Source organism: Rhopalosiphum padi, chromosome 2 (genome assembly GCF_020882245.1).
Source record: "Rhopalosiphum padi isolate XX-2018 chromosome 2, ASM2088224v1, whole genome shotgun sequence".
NCBI lineage: Eukaryota > Metazoa > Arthropoda > Insecta > Hemiptera > Aphididae > Rhopalosiphum > Rhopalosiphum padi.
Genome location: NC_083598.1, coordinates 51,047,067 through 51,065,866, shown reverse-complemented (window position 1 = coordinate 51,065,866; position 18,800 = coordinate 51,047,067). Strand labels below are relative to the sequence as shown.

Below are 18,800 nucleotides of genomic sequence, written 5' to 3'. Positions count from 1 at the left end.
TAAGAACACATATTATCTTAAATATAAGTATATAATCATCTTAAACACATACAAATAAAATAAGTGATTACTTTAGAACTTATACAGAAGAATAAAAGAATACCATAGAATTTTTTATTCATTTTTTTGCAAATGAACATGGTTTTTTTTTTTTGTCCAAACACAACATTCATGAATGTTTCTTAAAATGTAATCTTAAGTTTTACAATACAAAATGTTCTGTAAAATCGATAATTGGTTTATCTCTACGGCATTGAACATAAATATGACCTAGTCAAATGGTTAGATTAAGTGTACATTAAGTTAACTGGATAGAAAAAGTTGAATTGTTATATATAAAAAAAAATAATAATAGAGGATTCAATGTGCATCTCTAATCATCTCCTGATTGTGGACTGGCATCACCATTTTTCTCTCTAGATGGTGAACGTGATTTTTCATCGGGTGAACGTGAATCGCGCCTAGAATAAAGATAGATTTAAAGTACATTCATAAAAATAAATCAATAATTTTGTTTTTAATACAAATTCTCATACTAATTAAAATTGTTTAATACATTTATAAGTATAATAGAATAGTAACAAACTAATTATTAAATGACATATATTAAACATTGCATATTGAATAACAGGTTAAATTGTAAATAATATTTAAAACAAGTATTATATTCTATCTGTAGAGTAAGTAAGCAAACAATAAAATTTTTATTTCAGTTGCTTTCTTCTCACTTCCATTCAAAAATAGAAATAAATAACAAATAATAAGTTACACAAGTATTAAATATGTATTATACTTACTTAATACGTTTATTTGAAATTGATTGTGAGCGTGATTGAGACCTCTTTTTATCTATAGAACCTGAACGGGAACGTGATTTGGAATGAGCTGGTGATCTAAATTTTTACATAAAGTATAAGAAATAATTTAAGATTCATTTATGGTCAACATTTTTATCTTATTATACAATATTTATATTCAAAACTTAAGAATTGAATTTAAATAAAAACATAATTAAATTATTAAGTATATAAAAATAAATAATTGGGAAAACACAAAATGAATATTTAATGCTTTAAAAAATTGAATAACATTTTTTTTATTAATCAAAGTATACATACTTGTAAGGAGATTTCGAACGAGACTCAGACTTTGACTTGGAATGGCTTCGTGATCTACTTCTAATTAAAAACAATTTGCATACATAAGCATTATGTCTAAATAAGTTGTTAATTTAAACATTTAAGCACCTTGAACGAGAGCGTACACGCCGACGTGAACGAGACCTGGATCGTGAACGGGAACGTGAACTTGAAGGACTACGACTGCGTCTACCTCCACCACGGCCACGACTACTACTTCTGTCTTCTAAAAGTCTTATGCGACGTCCATTTAATTCTGTATCATCCAACTTATCCAGTGCAGTTTTGAGATCCGAATAGGATGCAAATTCAACAACACTGCATAAAAAAAAAAGATGAATATATCCATAACAATACTTTTATATATTCAAATATTTACCCTTCATTTTTGCGTTGTTTATGCGCATCAGCATAAGTAACTTCCCCAGCTTGGCGCATGAAGTCCTTTAAATCCTAATTATCCAAACAAATTAATAAAAATAAGAAAATGTTGAAGATTATGTATTTATAAATATACATTTACACATATAAATTATATTATTATTACTAAATTAATAATTCTACGCCAAATACAATTTATCAATTTTAAAATGGGATTGTTTTCAGGAGACTTCACTTGAAAATGAATAAATGATGGGAAGTGCTCATTTGCTGTTAGTGAACTGAAGATATTTTACACATAATGGGTTACGTTGATTTTGATTTTAGTGCTTTTGATGATCGTGTGGCCTTGTAGTTTTGATGACTGATACAGAATTGCTTTTTCGATACTGCATCTTCTAGATCCTTAACTTGTTATTAATTTGTTTATATATTTTCAAGATAATATTGTTTAAAAATTTATTTTAAAAGCCTAACAAATACCAAACATTGTTTATGTTATTATTTAAATACATACCTCTTAAACACATGGAATGGTATTGAAAAGCGACTCGGTCTCGGACCATGTGTGGGAAGACATGAATGGGGGGTTAACCAAATTGGGCAGCTGATCGGCTTGTATGGTTGGGAACACCTTTTGTGGTTAGGCCGATCATCCTAGGCCCGGAATGGAATGTGTGATATGGTACTGTGATCTTTTGTGGTATTGGCCTATGTGCCTCATAGTGCCACTCTTATGTTATCGGCCAACGATCAAGCGTTTAATGTCATTGGTATGGACATCGATCGAACCCAACACATTGTGGTGGCTCTTTAGAAAAATAATATTACATTTTTTTTCATTTTTTTTTTTTTTGTATTTTATATTTTGTATTTTTTTTTTTTATTTATTTATTATGATTAAAAATAAGTTGTTTTTTCAAAACAGACTTAGACCACCATCCACTTTATGATATTAAAAATAAATATTAGTATATAACATACATAATTAATTACTAGTATCAATTAGTGTACTTGTTATAATTGGGTAATAAAGTGAACGGCAAAATAATTTTATGATTTCTTTTAGATAGCAGAGCAATTTATTACAATGTTGTTAAACCTTAATAGAATTGCAGGCTCTTTCCTCAGATAATATTATTGATTGAACGTTTATCAGCACCTCACAAAAACAAACCATATGTGAAAAAAAGTTCAGAAGACATTCAAATAAGTAAGATAAATCTCCAAAATTAACAAATGGCAAAACAAAAATTAGTTTAAAATAACAAATTGAAACAAATCTAAAGAAAATAGTAATTAAATAATACAAATTAACATCTAAATTATTTCTTACCTGCCAGCTAACACGACTTGACAAATTTTCAACAATTAATCTGTAATTTGTTCTTGTTGGTGGACCATACCTATCATTTCTGTCATCCCTAAACATAACAAAATCATATTAATTAATTAACAATACAACAGTAATTATGAACAAGAATAGATTGTTGTTTATTATCTATACATAACAGTGATTCCCATTCACAACCTGTGGTCCTGGTCTATCATAGGTGGTTTCGCAGTAAAATGTTACGTAAAAATAATACAAAATTTTTTAAATTGATTTGTGGAATCTTATAAATGAGTAAAAATAAAAGGGAATTAGTAGTTTTCTTAAGATTGAGGTGGTCCGCGATTTATAAAATATTATTGAAATGGCACGCATTGTGGTAAAAAAGGTTAAGAAACACTGAATTATACATAAATGTAGAAGTAGAAATATTTATCGTGCATGTTCTCTGAAACTACTTATTTGGTTATCTTGATTTTTTTTTTTAATGAAAGAGTACATAGCAGACTTTTCTGATTTAATAAGTTTATGAAAAATCAAGTTATTATTATTTTAAATACTAGGCAAATACACACATAAAGATAAATTGTTTTCATCCATATTACCATTAACCCATTGTTAGTGTCGCTATGAGCATTTCGCTCACACAATTGTCATTTTAAGAACCACTGATTTAAATATTATTGGATTTTGATATTATATATATACTTCCTTGAGTCGTTTACAAAAATGATTTCGGAAAAATATAAGTTATAAATAAACTAACAAAGTTATCAAAGCCCAATGGTGCCGTATATGTAATAATACCATGTAGCGTTGTACTCGCTCATCACTGATCGCCTTACCGTATATTTTATAATTATACTGTTTTTATTTTCTTGTTATTTTATTATTATTTTAATATATTATTATACTATAAAAGTCTAAAATTGACAGTTGTCAGTACTATGGTATATTTGTATGCTCACACATGTATTTTAATAAGCAAGCAAAACGCTAACACGACACTAACAGTATAAAAATATTAGCAACACCAAGGACGGGTTAATTATTACTAAAAAAATACTATTTTAGTGAATAGTTGATGTAATCATCTATGCACCAAAAATCAAAAATATTATTTAATTTTTATCTACATGTCTTATGCTAGATGTTAGCATTAGGCAACCGAATCTAACACAGATCATTTTGTATGGGCAATGAAATACACAAGGATAGCTAGTTATGAATATAAATAGAATATCAACAATATCAATACTCAAGAACAATAGAAACTGTTTTTAAAACCAACACATGAATCTGGTTAGCTTGTAATCCAACTTAATGTAGAGTAGGTCGGAAACAGTTCCCTATCATACATACTGCCTATGTTCTAAAAGTTTCCCACTCATCTTTGACTATTCTTATAATCAGTCTACCTAATCTTTAATTTAAATATTTAATACATACCTAGCATCACGGCGAGGTCGTCTTGGTGGAGGTGGTGGTAAATCACCACCACGCCCTGAACCACGCCAAACATCGCTGCCCCTTGGTGTTCCACGAGCTCGTTCCACTGAAACTCTAAATAACAATTTTAATTATTAAAAATTGAAAATTCAATTGATTTGTGTTTCCATAAATTATAAAAGAATCAACTTCACGCTATAATTTAACAATGAGGTTGAGTAACAATCACTTAATAAATTGATATTAAGCTATTGATCTCTAATCCATGATTTAGTTATTGGTCCATTAAATCTTAGTAAACCAATAAATAAATCAATATTTTTTATTATGTCATTAAGATAAATTAGAAAGATAACAAAGATAAAATAGATTGATAAAAAAATTAAACCTTTCGCCATTGAGTTCACGTCCATTCAATTCATATACGGCATCATCAGCATCACGATAGTCATCAAATTCCTAAAAATGTATTTTGCATGAATATATAAAAAGTGAAATGTAAGAATACAAATATATATAATATTACTACATAACTTATTTTGTGTTAATATATTTATTACATTTTTTTAATCCTTAAGTAGAGCATCATTAGTCCAGAAGAATTCAAACCGTTGTCCAAATTACTGGAGGTTTTTCAAGATTACTTACACAAATAACTTAGATTTTTATTATTATTTCCATCACCTTAATATTTATTGTACTTAAAATTACAAAAATAATGAACAACTTTAACATAATGAATTACAAAAAAAAACTTTTTAATAGAACTTTAGTTGTCAGTAATTTTTTTTCTGGGAATTCTGAACAAACTAAATACATTTACAGACAAATAGATTTATATATCAATTTAAATTGCCATATTTATTGGATTATAGTATGTATACTGTATATTGATAACTAAATATTACTTACAATATATTCATAGCTATATTTAAGATATATTTCTTTAATATGGCAAAACTCACTAAACAACTTTTCTATATCTCTTTCAAGCACTCCATAAAGAAATATATATTATATACACCAATAAATATTTTTGAGCCTATCCTCATACTGGTAATTTATTTTTAAAAAAATGTGACTTACCACAAATGCGTATCCGTTCTTCATAGCAATATCCTTGACTCGCCCAATTTTCTGGAAAAACCTCTCGAGATCCCTCTCACGAACGCGATGAGACAAGCCACCAACAAACACCCTAGTGCCATTACTCATTTTGACCTCTTTAGGCAAATCACAAATGCTTAGATAGAACTTCTATAACTGGACAGGCTTACCCAGTTCCTGATAACAACAAACACATAAATATCATATATTGTAAACCATACTTATAAGTAAATGTATTATAATCACAAAATTCTTCTTGTAAGGTTCATTAGATTTTTTTTAAAAAAAAAAGATGAACAGAAATTATGACATAAAAATCACTAATAAAATGACATATGTGGACAGTATAACTCATTTTGAGACAAAATAAAGACAATAATTACTTTATATAATATAACAGAAGAATATAATGTTGAGTTTTAGTAACCATTTTTTCTAAATGAATTAAGAACATTTAAACAAAATAAACTTTTACTACTCATTTAAAAATATAGAAATATAATGAAAAATAAAATTTTAAAAATCAGAAACCAGTTTACTACTATGAATAGTCGAGGTATATTAAGATAGATAGATATACTTTAAGTGTTGTAGTACAGCTGCAGAATTTATCTATTAGTATATCTTTAATGCAATGCTCAAATATTATAGAACTAGGTAATATAAAATAAAATTATATAAAAAGATAACCAACATGTACTTTAGTTTATTATATTGTTAACTTTTAATGGATTTTTTAAAATGTAATGTAAAATTTTTCTTTTGATTTGTATGCACTATCCCCTAAAATATTATCCTGAACTAGATAAAATTAAATTGAAATAATGTTGCTAACTAGGACAAGAATAAACATTATAATATAATGTTATAATAAACAATATAATATATATTGTACATATTGAATATACAATATTATATATGTGTTGTAAAATTTAAAATTATTATTTATATTAGTTAAAAGGATATACAACACTAATGGGCACAGATATCTAAAAAAAACGATAAGTATCAAAACAAAACATCTATTAACATCTAATGTACATATAATATGTAAAGGATGTCTTTGTTTAACATGGGAATAAAATATTTACAATGCAAGTGCATTACTTAAATGTGAAATACGTAAACCAAACTACGACTAGAGTTACCGATACAGATGGTGTACCTCAAAAATAGTTATAAAACACATGGCAAGAAAGGATAAAAACAAATATTATTCAATAGATTCATCCTTAAAATATTAAAAACAAACCTTTAAAAATGGCAGTAGGTAATAAAACAAATTACAAATAATATAACTCAAATGTACCAGAAGCAAACTAATTAAAAAAATTGCCAATTGGCTTAAACACACACACGACGAAAATATGCAATAACAAATAAAAAGTAACAAGATGGCGGAGTGTAGACGATCGTCGGATCAAGCGTCCTTTTGAGTACGCAAAATTTAATATCAAAGCGCATGCGTTGTACGTTAATAACGTTGTAAAATGTTTATATCAAAGAATTTATAAATATTCTTTACGAATATTGTAGCGTGGTTGTTACCGTTACCAAGTACCAAGATTAAAATTTAAAGTATAAACACGGTTCATTATGTGGCTATTGATTATACCATAAAACAATAATTATACTGATGTGTAGTTGTACACTTGTAAACAATCAATAAACTCAATTATCATTGGAGATTAATCAAAATTCAAAATTATCAAATCATAAAATATAATGATTTATATTTTTAAAATATTTTTATGGACTTATGCCTATAGCACAATTTAAGATATATCTTTAATCGTGTCATCGTAGCCTATAGTGCCTATTGCCTGTGTTAAAATAATTGAATATTCAACAATATCAATTTTTATAGTTAATATTATATTCAATTTAAACTTTTAAAGCTTAAAATCATGTTAAAACACACAGCGAAGGATATTAACTATTACAAATGATTAAACGAAAATAATAGCAATATATTGATTTAAATTTATTTTATAAACTCGGAAGACCGACTTAATTAAGACTTAATTTGAAAGAAAAATGTCTAATAAGGATGATATAGATTATGATGTAGGTAGTTATAGATGTGAAGGCTCGGTAGAGCATTTTAAATTCAGGTAATTTAGTTATTAAGGTACTTATATCACAGAATAGATGAAATTTAAATTAAATTTCATTGATTCCGTGTTTATATTGTGCATCTGATGGTGTCCATTTAGTTTTGTTAAATTTAGAATCTTTTACTATCCAACATTAAAAAATCCAAATATACAAACACATAATATTAAAGTATTTTTTTTAACTAGACTGGGTTAGTGAAATACCATTAACATTATTTTTTATTCTATATCCAGAATATGTTTAGAAATATCTCGTACATCATTTCACCATAAAAATACTGAAATTGAGAAAAAGTATACGAAAAGAATTGAAAAAGTATTTCATTGGATGGAAAAAACATTAGATGAACCACAAGATCAAAATGATTTAGAAGAAACATCATCATCAATTGAAGGAAAACTTTTAGATAGCCATCTGAAAACCAAATTTAATCAACATGTAAGGTTTTAAGTTTTAAGATAAAAATATAAAATGGTATGCAAAAATTAATGATTCAAACTTTTATCATTTTAGAATGGCCGTACAATTCTGCATGAAGTTATGGGCCATGATAATACACTCACTGAATCATTTAAGAACATGGGCTTAATGAATAATAAAGATCATAAAAAAAATGCTTATTTTTTTACTAAAAACGTTATTGATTATTCACCATCTGATATTTCAAAATTGCAAAATAGATTACCAAATTTCAATCAAATAATGCACGTTCTTCTTGATCTTGGAAATAATGGGTAAAGTAATCATGTAAAGAATAATATCAAATAGTCAATGAATGATTTACATGTTTCATAATAAGATAAATGTTTAAAGAGTTTAGGAACAGTGATTTTTTTGTCTTTTTCTAATACATTTGTCACACACAACATAAAAATTTAAGCATGTTTCATTTCCTACATATCAATATTGATCTAGTGAAGCAATAAGAACTCCTAAAATAGATTTGATTTTGTTGTAAAATTTACTCGATGAGATTGGCTTTTCCAAATTCTCCTACATGACTTTCAGGACAGAATAAAAAATATGAGGAAGTAAATCCACCGTTACATTAGAAATAGTACACTTCTAAATATTTCTGTGTTGTTTGTATGCTAAAAAAAAACAGATAATGAATACTTCCAATCTAGGACTAGTCTATTTAATCTTATATTCTAATTATTTTATTCTTATTAACTAATGTTTGTAGAGTAATTTATTTGTTTTTAATTATTTTAGTACAGAAAACAAAGAAAATAATCTTGTATTAGCATCATTATATTGGAATCCAAACAGTCATATTATGACAATATTTCCTGATTTTACAACTAACAATTGTTCAGGATATATACTTCCAATTAGTACAGTAAAAGATTCATGTTTTGAGTACCGATTTTGGATAGAAAATCTATCAAATGAATCTCTAGAATTGATAACTGATACTGTAAATGTAAATTATTATTAAATATATATTTTAAAATATAAAAACAGATATTATTTACATTTTATTTGTTATAGTTTCATCTACTCAAATTGGATAACTATGAATTTTATATACCAGAGACTGATACTATAGAAATATTTGCTGAAATAACTTCTGCTAGCGGATTTGAATATGACAATTTATTTATTCGTTATTTTATTGATCTTCCATCAGGTAAATTTTCAATCTCAGCAAAATTCTACTTTTATCATTTATCTTAAAAAATGCATATTACTCAAGGATTATTATTATTAATTTAATAATCAATTAATATAAAATCATGCAACAATATTTTTATAATTATTTTTTTATTTATTATTTATAAAATAATATATGTTATTAATCTGCTTTAAAACTATTAATTATGTTTAAAAGGATGGGAATGTGCAAATACCAATTCACTCAGTGGAACTACTCATACGTGTCGACGAAATAACAATATGACATCTATATTTTCATATCTATTCAATGTTACAATAATATTACCAAAAACAATTGATCAACCTAAAGGTGAAATTTTGTATAGTTTATTAAATAATTATTTATATTATATTTATTTTATACTTTAGATCAACCTATTAACTCTGCATTTATAACATTTATTATCTATTCAATTGATTCGTGGAACAAGGAACGAGTTGAAGGATATGCATCATATCAAATTCCAAAATTCTCTACTCCAATATCTTATAAAAACAATATTAAATTAGAAGCGTGGTTACCAAAATCTAGAAATTGTGTTCATAATTTACGGAGATATTTCATTGGTGGAACAGTAAAGTTGGCTGAACCTAATTATATAAATGTTCCTACCAATTTCAATGTAAATTATAATATCAAATAATATTATTTTAATGTTCATTTGACTGTTTGTAATATATTTATGTATGTTGTAGGAAAAGTTGTTAAGTAAATTTGGAATGGAAACTGAACACAGAGGTTCACTGAATATTACACTAAGTAATGTAATACAACGTTGTAAAAGCATTGAAAATATTAATAATATTCATACTAGTGATATTGTATCTGCTCAAGCGCTAGTAAAAAGTGTCAACAATGTAATGGCTAGTTTCAAAAGAGCACGGCAAAGAATGCTTTTAGCTTGCCAACCAATATTAAGTCCATCACATAATTAATTTATTTTTTTAAATTAAATTATTACTAATTATAAAATACTCAGATTCACGCATTTTCATTCTAGTCAATATTTATATATTATATATTAAACATAAATAATTATTGTCAATATAATATTATTTATACTTATATTATAGAGCTCAAATTTTATTTTTATATTTAGATAAACTATAATAAGTTTGTAGTATCTGAATAACAGTGTCTTGAAATACTTTTTAATATTATCAACTAATACAATATAAGTTTATTTACTGGACAATATTTGATTTTAAAAAGATATGTGTATATATTAATTATTTATAATTCCTTTGTCTCTATTTTTATAGATTTGTTCTTGTTTTTAAATTTTTAATTTCATATTTAAAACACAATATATTTCTAAAAATGTATGAATATCTTTAATACAAAATATTAACTTATATTATACCTTACATTGTGTTGTACTAGTTTCTGTGCAATTTTATACATACCATACCTAACTTTTTTTTAAGAAATAAAATATTAAAACTTGCATAGAACTTTGTAAACAATTTTAAAAAATACAATAAATAGAATATACATAAATCAAAAATTTATCTCACTCTCAATATGTTATTATTTAAGATAGAAAAAAAATCTATAAATTAAAGTTGTTTACAAAATTTAATTCAGTTCATATTTTAACTCACAAAGAGAGGAAGTGGAACAATTCAAAACAATTTAATTTAAAAAATTAAAAATTTTCAAGTGTAATATACTAATATTAAATCTTTTAGAGTGAAAAAACCAAATGAAATTTAGAATCCTGCATTCAAAATATTTTATGTTACCTTCATTGTTAACTTATTTAGTTTATAGAAGGTATACAATTATTCAATTTGTAAAAAAGATTAGTAGTGATGGAGCAGGTAAAAAGCTTTAAAGATGGTAGTTCACTTCCAAACATAACAATGTCATGAACTACTCTGTTAATAATTTAAATAATTAAAAAATTTTCAATGATGAATTACACCAATATTATGATTATTTATTATTTTATTATTGTTCAAAAAATCATCACTCACCTTATATTATATTAGGTAAACAAAAGCTATCATTAGTTAAAATTTTATAAATTTTATTTTATTTATATATATATATATTTAAAAAAAAAACACTTATTTTACACCAGAAAATTAAAATGACCTAATGATTATTTTAATGATTATTTTATCACAAATATAATTTAATCTGTTGCCTTTGTCAAGTCTATACTTAGTGCTATAGACAATTGAATATATTTATATATTCACTTATTAAAATTAATGTTTCGTAACAAATCAAGTACTTTTGTGTTTTTAATATCCATTAGGAGCATAATATATTTTTATCAATCAATGAGAAATTGAGAAAATATTAATTTTACTTGTATATTTATTATGCATACTATTATTACTAGTTTATTTATATAATGTTTCAATTGTTTGTGTTATGCTATTGTGTTGGTTGTTAGTCTTAAAAACTTAAAAAAGTTATCACTATAAATCATAGATAAATATCATATATTATATGATATTGTTTTATATTTGGTATTTTCTATCAGTACCTATATGTCATTGACACATCCTGGGTCTGGACTTCATTTGAGGCCTTGAACCATATTTGAGTATTTGTGTAAACTATCATTTAGTGATCCATTTTATTTGCTATTAACGAAAATTGAAATATTAATAAATAATAATATACATTAAAATGTACCTTTCAAGAAAGTTTTGGTTGTGCTACCTAGTACCTACACTCTACTCTTTTTCTGATATGTATTGTATACATTAGTCGAACAGAGCATATTAAAATGTATTAGGTACTTTAATTTATAAAATTGTGTTTTATTTATAATAATATAATAATACTATAAGCCATTAATAAATACATAAAACAATTTATTAGGTACCTACTACTTATATTATAATATTATTTTATATACGATATTACTATATAATTACATATGAATTTCATCTAATTAATTTAGTGATATTTATTACATTTATTCAATATAAATAATTTTTTAGTATTTATTACTTATACATACCTACCTAACCACCTAGGTATTTTTAACTATTAAGTTTTAACAACATATCTACAAAAACATCAAAGATTTTAGTTGTGTACATGATTATAATAACTCATTATTATAAAAAAAGAAATTTTTTTGTTTATTTTTCATTTTATTAATTTTTTGTATTTGTATTTAAACAAATACCTTATTGTTTGCAGTTTGTTATTTGGTAATTTCAATAGGTTACTATATTTGAAAGTTTATCAAAATGAAATTTCGTCCATTGAGTAAACGTAAATTGAAGGGGAGGTTATAGCGTTCAGCAAAACCAATCTTGTGTTTTAGTCACAAATATATAAAAATACTAGATATAGTCGCCACGCATTTTAATGTGGTTAAGAAATGACCTATCATTAAAACTAGTTATGAACTATATCAGCTATTTTTAAATATTAAAATTTGTATAAAAATAATACAAAAAAGACTGTATCACAAGTCATGAGTATGTAAAATATTACATTTTATAAAAGACAAATATGACACAAGCCGGTCCCGCATTTTAAAATAATCAGAAATCTGACTTTTTATGTTTAATAATATTACATACTTACTACTTATTAGTTATTAGTTATTAGGTAATATTTTAATTTATAATTTTAGAATAATATTATTAATAAATTATAAATATATATTCTATACGAGCAGCGGCCACCGAGATATTTCGTAATTAAGCCAATGTGTAAACACAGATGGTATGGATTATAATTGATAATTGGTCAATTCAATTTAGTATAAAAGTTTTGATTAACTATAGGAGTATAGGATTGGTTAGGCTGACGTAAATTTAATATGTGGCTCGTAGGTCAGAGAGAAATCAAAATATTGTAGTGTGCCGACATTCATCGGAAAAAAAATACATTTTAAAAATACTAACTAAATACATTATTCGTTATTTTATTATGATTTACATAATATAAATGTATAATCATTACATTTATCTATGTAACACTTTTTTAACATATTAAAGCATACTTAAGCTGCAATCTGCATTTAACATTGTCAATAATTATCATTTATCATTTGTACCTATACAATGTAAAAAATATTTAAGGGTAATTTTGTTGTAGATGCTTATATGGGGGGTAGTGGGGTACCTAACAATATGTTTTTTCAAGACAGGCCTGATAAATGATTATTATAGTAGGTATGTCAATAAAATATGGACCTTGTATGATGTATTGCAAACATTTTTTAATAGTAAATCGTAAATTAAAAGGTGTGAAAGGCTTTTTTACGTCTTTTCTTAACGCCTCCAAGAAAAAGTTTAAAATGACACTTATTATGGTTCACTGCCCATATTAGTAACTGTATAGTGTATAGGTACTATCGAGTATTTGAGTTGGTAATTGCAATATACCTATTCATAACTATATATAGTTAGGTTAACTAACTTAGTTATTATAATATAATTCTAATAACTATATGATTGGTTTAGTTTAATTAAATTAAATACATTTCTACAATCTCATAAAGTTAGAATAATATTGAAATTTTCTATTTTAGTTAATTTTTAACTACCCAAATAACTAATTAATTTTAATTCTTATTATCAAAGTCCCCGAATCGTCAATACATTATGATTATACATGTATACCTAACATAAATTAATCAGTGAGTCACGAGAGTCACGCCAGCATGGCTGGCAGGAGTGATGGACGATGGTTAGGGGTCGTTGGTCGTGACCGTGACGACCCCTCACTCAATCCTTATTCATTGAAACACATTTTTAGAGTCACCACATTCGCATATTGACAATTACGAATTGTTAAGAAATACTGAATGTAGTTAAAATGTATTGGTTTTATAATATGTATGTGTTTGTCTGGAGATACTTTTTCTAATAGGTAGTAAAAATGTTAAGTGATAATGACAATGTATTACGTATTTACTATTTATGTATAATCATATAGTTACAGACTTTATAGTGGTTACACAGTTACACAATATTACAATAAACTAATTTTATTATTGCTATTAATTATTATATATTATACTTTTACAAGTCTTAAAATAATCTTTTTTTTAAAAATACCTTTACTATTTTTAGTGATTTAAAAAATAATTTATTTCAATAGCAAATGTATTGGAGTCTACAGAGTACCGAAGAAATTTTAGAGTTGTAATTTTTGATTTTTTTTATGTTTTTGTATAGGAAAATATAATACCTACATATACAATATAATAGAATAAATATTATACTTTCACCAACAATAAGGATTCAAAAATAAGGATAATATGATAGTGTTATTTTACATTTGAATTGGCAACTATTGTACGATTCGTAGGTGGTACAGTTATCTAACTCGCTACATAATTTAGAGGTATAGTAAATAAAAAAAGGGTCCATTATTTTGTGAATCATTATAAATTCGTGTAATTTGCCCATCGCTTCATGTATAAGTACGTATAGGACAAACCGTAAGACCACCTTCTATCGATATTATATCATTACATTATTATAGCTGCAAGTCGGTCGACAAGGACAGGACGGTGACATGGCGGTTTCGATCTCGTCAGACTTACGGCGCACGGGAAATAAATCCAAGCGGTCCGGCAGCCGCGGGCGGGTCGATAAAAATGCATTATCCTAGTCACGGTTTGTATGCTCGGCGCCGGGTCAGCCAGCCGCACAGTCGTTGAACTGCATTCCCACTTCGGCAGTTCGGTGAGGGAATTTTCCCCCGTCGCCGATCGTTTTCGCCGGGCAATCGTAAATTCGTAACGTGTGCGCGCACGCGCCTCGTGACGTATGCGTGTGCGTGTGCGTGCAGTGTGTGTGCGCGCGCTTATACATGATTATTATTATAATATTAATAATCCGCATGTACCTATATCATACGGAAAAAAGATTGGGTTTGTGGGCTGCGCGCGAGTGTTTTGGTGGGACGCTTCGGCAGTTCGGCGGGTCGCGGTGGATCGCCGTACCCGGGCGTCGAGCGTTGTTCCGTTGTGCGGCGGGTGCGATACGCGGGGGGCCAACGCGCACGCCGTCGTCGCATGCGGCGTGGACGGGGGGACGGTCGACCGTTGATCGCGCGCGCGGTATCCGCTGCTTCGCCACGGCCGTGGCCGGGTCGTGTCGTGGGCTACGGCTTTGCGGGAGAAGGGTGCGACGTTGCCGCATTGCTCATTGCTTACATGCCGCCCGCATGTGTGCCGTGTGCGTTACAACTTCTAATCCAGTTGTGCGTCGAAATAACGTGACCCCACTTCGCTGCCGAACAACGAACAACTACCGTCGACCACTCGGCGCTCGCCTACCCACCCGTCAGTCATACTCAGTCATAGAGCATAGACGTAGATGTTTCGTCAAACTATACTACTCACACCCGCACACCACCAACCACCTACCACTCAACAACACAAACAATATTGTTACATCATTATATTAATAATAATAATAATATAATATAATTTAACGCACACGCATTGTACAATTTATAATTCCTTGAAGTGATAATGACACGGCCAAGACCATAAAGTTTGTACCCAATCCCCCTTGAATGTGTGTGTGTGTGTGTGTAGATATTACTCAACAACCTCGTGCTTAGTGCGAATACCCAAAATCTAAAAAGAATAATAAAAATTGTAAATAAACATAAAAAAAATCCAAAATATTGAATAAATGATTTAATAAATTATAGTAATATAATATAATATAGCCATACAATTCTCATACCGTGATACGATATTGAACGGGATTTTTTCGTATGTAATAAAAAATGATATGATTTTTATGTTTTGTAATATTATCAAATATATTATATAATTATTCCATTATTTTTGGCAATAAAATAATAGCAATGGTTGTTGTAGTACGCACTACGTATTATTGATCTTCTTTAGGACGTTAAAAATTAAACAATTTATATTTTTTAATAAATTATAATCGTATGCCTGGCAATCCCACTTTTATAATTATTTACATTAGTTATATGTATACGATTTGAACCTATGTTTCGGTGAAGTGGATTTTGTAAAGATGGTCAAATACATCCCGTTTGTCTCAATATAAGAATCATCTAAGTTAATAACATTCATACAATTATACGTCTCTACAATTTAAAAATATAGTTTTTAAATAACAAACCACGTTAAGATATCGACTTCAAAATATTATATATTACTTTACTATTTTATATTAATTTTATTGAAGAACTGAATAAGTACATAATATTATTATTAATATGATTAATAATAATGTATTATTTTATTACAATAAAATGTTTATTAGTAGGTAACATCATCACAAAATTATTATTATTATACTATAATGTGTATAAATTTAAATTTAAAAATAATTATTTAATAATTAAATAAATAATGTTATTACAATTTTATAAAATGTATCGTTTAGTTAAATATTTTATGAAATTATTCATTTTCATTCTCATTGAATCATTTTAACTCATTATTATTTGTTATAAACCCATACGGCGAAGCTTGAATGTTTTGACGATCATTTATCTTTTAAAAACTATAAAATGCACATGGCCATGTGTCATGATATTTTTCTTTAGTAGATATCCTTCAAAAACCAAATATAACTCATTACAATTTACATTACACTATACTGATGTCTGATACTTTTCAATGATCATACCTAATTTTTACCTTGAACCTATATTTCTATTATATTATTATAAAAATTATATACGATAGTTTGTAATTGAACAGAAATACTACTACTCAACTACTCGTAAGAAGTGGTATTTCGCGGTTCTCAACTTGACAACGTTGCCCAACCCGCCTACCATAGCAATTGTATAGAGTATAGACATCTTATTTATATAATAAACAATAGTGTTCAAACCTCTAAAAATAAAATGACGTTGATAAATAAATACATATTTATCTCGTATTCTCGTTGTCTCGGACAATTTTAATTACATTTTTTTCTACACTGTCAAGTTATTTAGGTATAATCATTTTATAAAGCAACTTACATACTCCACTTTCTAATTTTCTATTAGAATTTTAAAGTGTAGTTTTATATAAATTAGCCAACAGATGTGTTTATAATTTTTTATAGTAATGAATAATTATTTGTTACCAGTTAAATTTCTTGGCTCATCATTTTACTTTTCTATTGATTCAAAATATAAGAGTAATCATTAATGTTTAAGATTAAAAACAATACACAAAAATATTATGTACATTAACTACCATTTACTTGCATTTTGCAAGGTTTATTTAATTTTATTAATTTGCTGATTAATAAATGCCATCATGTCTCATTTATATTGAACATAGATTTATCAAGTATAATACTAATTATACTACCTGTACCTAGTCAGTAACTATAATAAAATATTTATAAAAATGATTAACCATGGTCTATGGACCATGGCAAGGATTACCCAATTATTACAAATTAATAAATAATAACAAGTTTTGGAAGACTTAGATTTTAGCTAATAATGGTTGTATAATAGTTTAGCTTATAGCAATATTTAAAATATAAATTAGCAATGATCTTAAATTGTATCCTTTAATAAGTGTTATATTTCTATAAGAAAATACATTAAAAAAATAAAATAAAATTAAGATCTATTATTTAATTTAAAAATCTGATTACTAAATTAGTAATACTAATATAAATTTTAATTATTATAATAAAATTTATACGAGTAGAATATTTAAGTACATAGGTTAGGTATAACTGATACTTCATTTATTTTTTATGTAATGATAATTACAGTTACAAATATTTAGTTATGATATTAGAGTTTAGAGTTGTGTAAACTAAAAATAGTTGAAAATTCTTAATCATAACAAATTAAAATAATATTTGTGGACTTCACCCTCCCTTTTATAGTTCACCAACACTATTGTTATTTCCTTTTTGACGATCGATTTTGAGCAACGTTGCCATTCGCAATTCACACAAATATCTCTAGAGGCGAATGGATAACAATGTTATTTGTTATTACTAATTAGTTTTATGTTTTATTAAACTAAAAATAAAATTAATTACATTTTCAAGAACATATTTTTAAAATTAGTATATCATAAAAATAAATACCTATTTGAATATTATTATATATTATTTTTATATAGCCATACAATTTATCATAGCTAATCAAATTAATTTCTATATAATGCATAAATTCTGGTCTAAATGTTTTCAATATTCTGTATGCTTCATACATTATGTATTATATCATATATGCACATTTCACATGGAGAATAGAAATTAAAACTTATACAGTTTTTCTAAATCACAAAAAAAATAAATTAACGATATCCAAAAGTATAATTTATATTTGTTTATTTTGAATTTTAATTTTAAAATAAGTTATTATTGTATACAATTTATTATTTAAGAGCTCTTTAAAAAATTAGTTTTCTTTTTATTATTTTCCCATTATTAAATTAATGAAAATGTTTCTTTGATAGTAGTGTCGATATAATAGTTATGAGCGTTATGCTTATGAGTTATGACTTATACATCATAGAAATCATAGAATTTATTAAAAGTTATAGACGAAATTAAGTTACTGATTATTGATTAGCCAATACTGAGTTTAGGAGAAGCAAGTAATCATATTTGACATTTTTATATAATACGTTTTAAATTGTTAATGTTCAATTAACAATGTA

General features: G+C 26.4%; 2 protein-coding genes across 4 annotated transcripts; one reads left to right on the top strand and one right to left on the bottom strand.

The window, feature by feature from the left end:
- Positions 1–12: 12 nt before the first annotated feature.
- Positions 13–6,843, bottom strand: LOC132920094 (serine-arginine protein 55). Of its 2 annotated transcripts, none has more exons than XM_060982169.1 (10): positions 6,662–6,843; positions 5,389–5,586; positions 4,691–4,761; positions 4,303–4,416; positions 2,857–2,944; positions 1,519–1,592; positions 1,248–1,457; positions 1,119–1,175; positions 798–893; positions 13–461 (listed from the first exon to the last, which is right to left on the bottom strand). In XM_060982169.1, exons 2-10 carry the CDS (start codon positions 5,515–5,517, stop codon positions 374–376), a joined length of 927 nt encoding a protein of 308 aa, XP_060838152.1. In that variant the 5' UTR covers positions 5,518–5,586; positions 6,662–6,843; the 3' UTR covers positions 13–373. The 2 variants fall into 2 exon arrangements, with proteins under 2 accessions (XP_060838152.1, XP_060838151.1); XM_060982168.1 differs by having other exon boundaries at positions 1,119–1,178; positions 6,662–6,840.
- A 210-nt stretch (positions 6,844–7,053) lies between these two features.
- On the top strand, positions 7,054–10,554 carry LOC132922513 (tectonic-like complex member MKS1). Of its 2 annotated transcripts, none has more exons than XM_060986078.1 (8): positions 7,054–7,523; positions 7,761–7,965; positions 8,041–8,261; positions 8,743–8,947; positions 9,022–9,160; positions 9,362–9,496; positions 9,556–9,809; positions 9,883–10,554. In XM_060986078.1, the coding sequence occupies exons 1-8, from the start codon at positions 7,447–7,449 to the stop codon at positions 10,120–10,122; spliced, it is 1,476 nt and encodes a 491-aa protein (XP_060842061.1). In that variant the 5' UTR covers positions 7,054–7,446; the 3' UTR covers positions 10,123–10,554. The 2 variants fall into 2 exon arrangements, with proteins under 2 accessions (XP_060842061.1, XP_060842060.1); XM_060986077.1 differs by having other exon boundaries at positions 8,743–8,953.
- Positions 10,555–18,800: the final 8,246 nt, after the last annotated feature.

Excerpts from the sequence above, each read along its gene's own strand:
- LOC132922513 (XM_060986077.1), top strand. The coding sequence starts at position 7,447 with ATGTCTAATAAGGATGATATAGATTATGATGTAGGTAGTTATAGATGT. Across the intron at positions 7,966-8,040 it reads AAACCAAATTTAATCAACAT|AATGGCCGTACAATTCTGCA; the intron begins GTAAGGTTTTAA and ends TTATCATTTTAG. Across the intron at positions 9,810-9,882 it reads ATGTTCCTACCAATTTCAAT|GAAAAGTTGTTAAGTAAATT; the intron begins GTAAATTATAAT and ends TGTATGTTGTAG.
- LOC132920094 (XM_060982168.1), bottom strand. The coding sequence starts at position 5,517 with ATGAGTAATGGCACTAGGGTGTTTGTTGGTGGCTTGTCTCATCGCGTT. Across the intron at positions 4,762-5,388 it reads AGAACGGATACGCATTTGTG|GAATTTGATGACTATCGTGA; the intron begins GTAAGTCACATT and ends ATACATTTTTAG. Across the intron at positions 4,417-4,690 it reads CGTGAACTCAATGGCGAAAG|AGTTTCAGTGGAACGAGCTC; the intron begins GTTTAATTTTTT and ends ATTGTTATTTAG.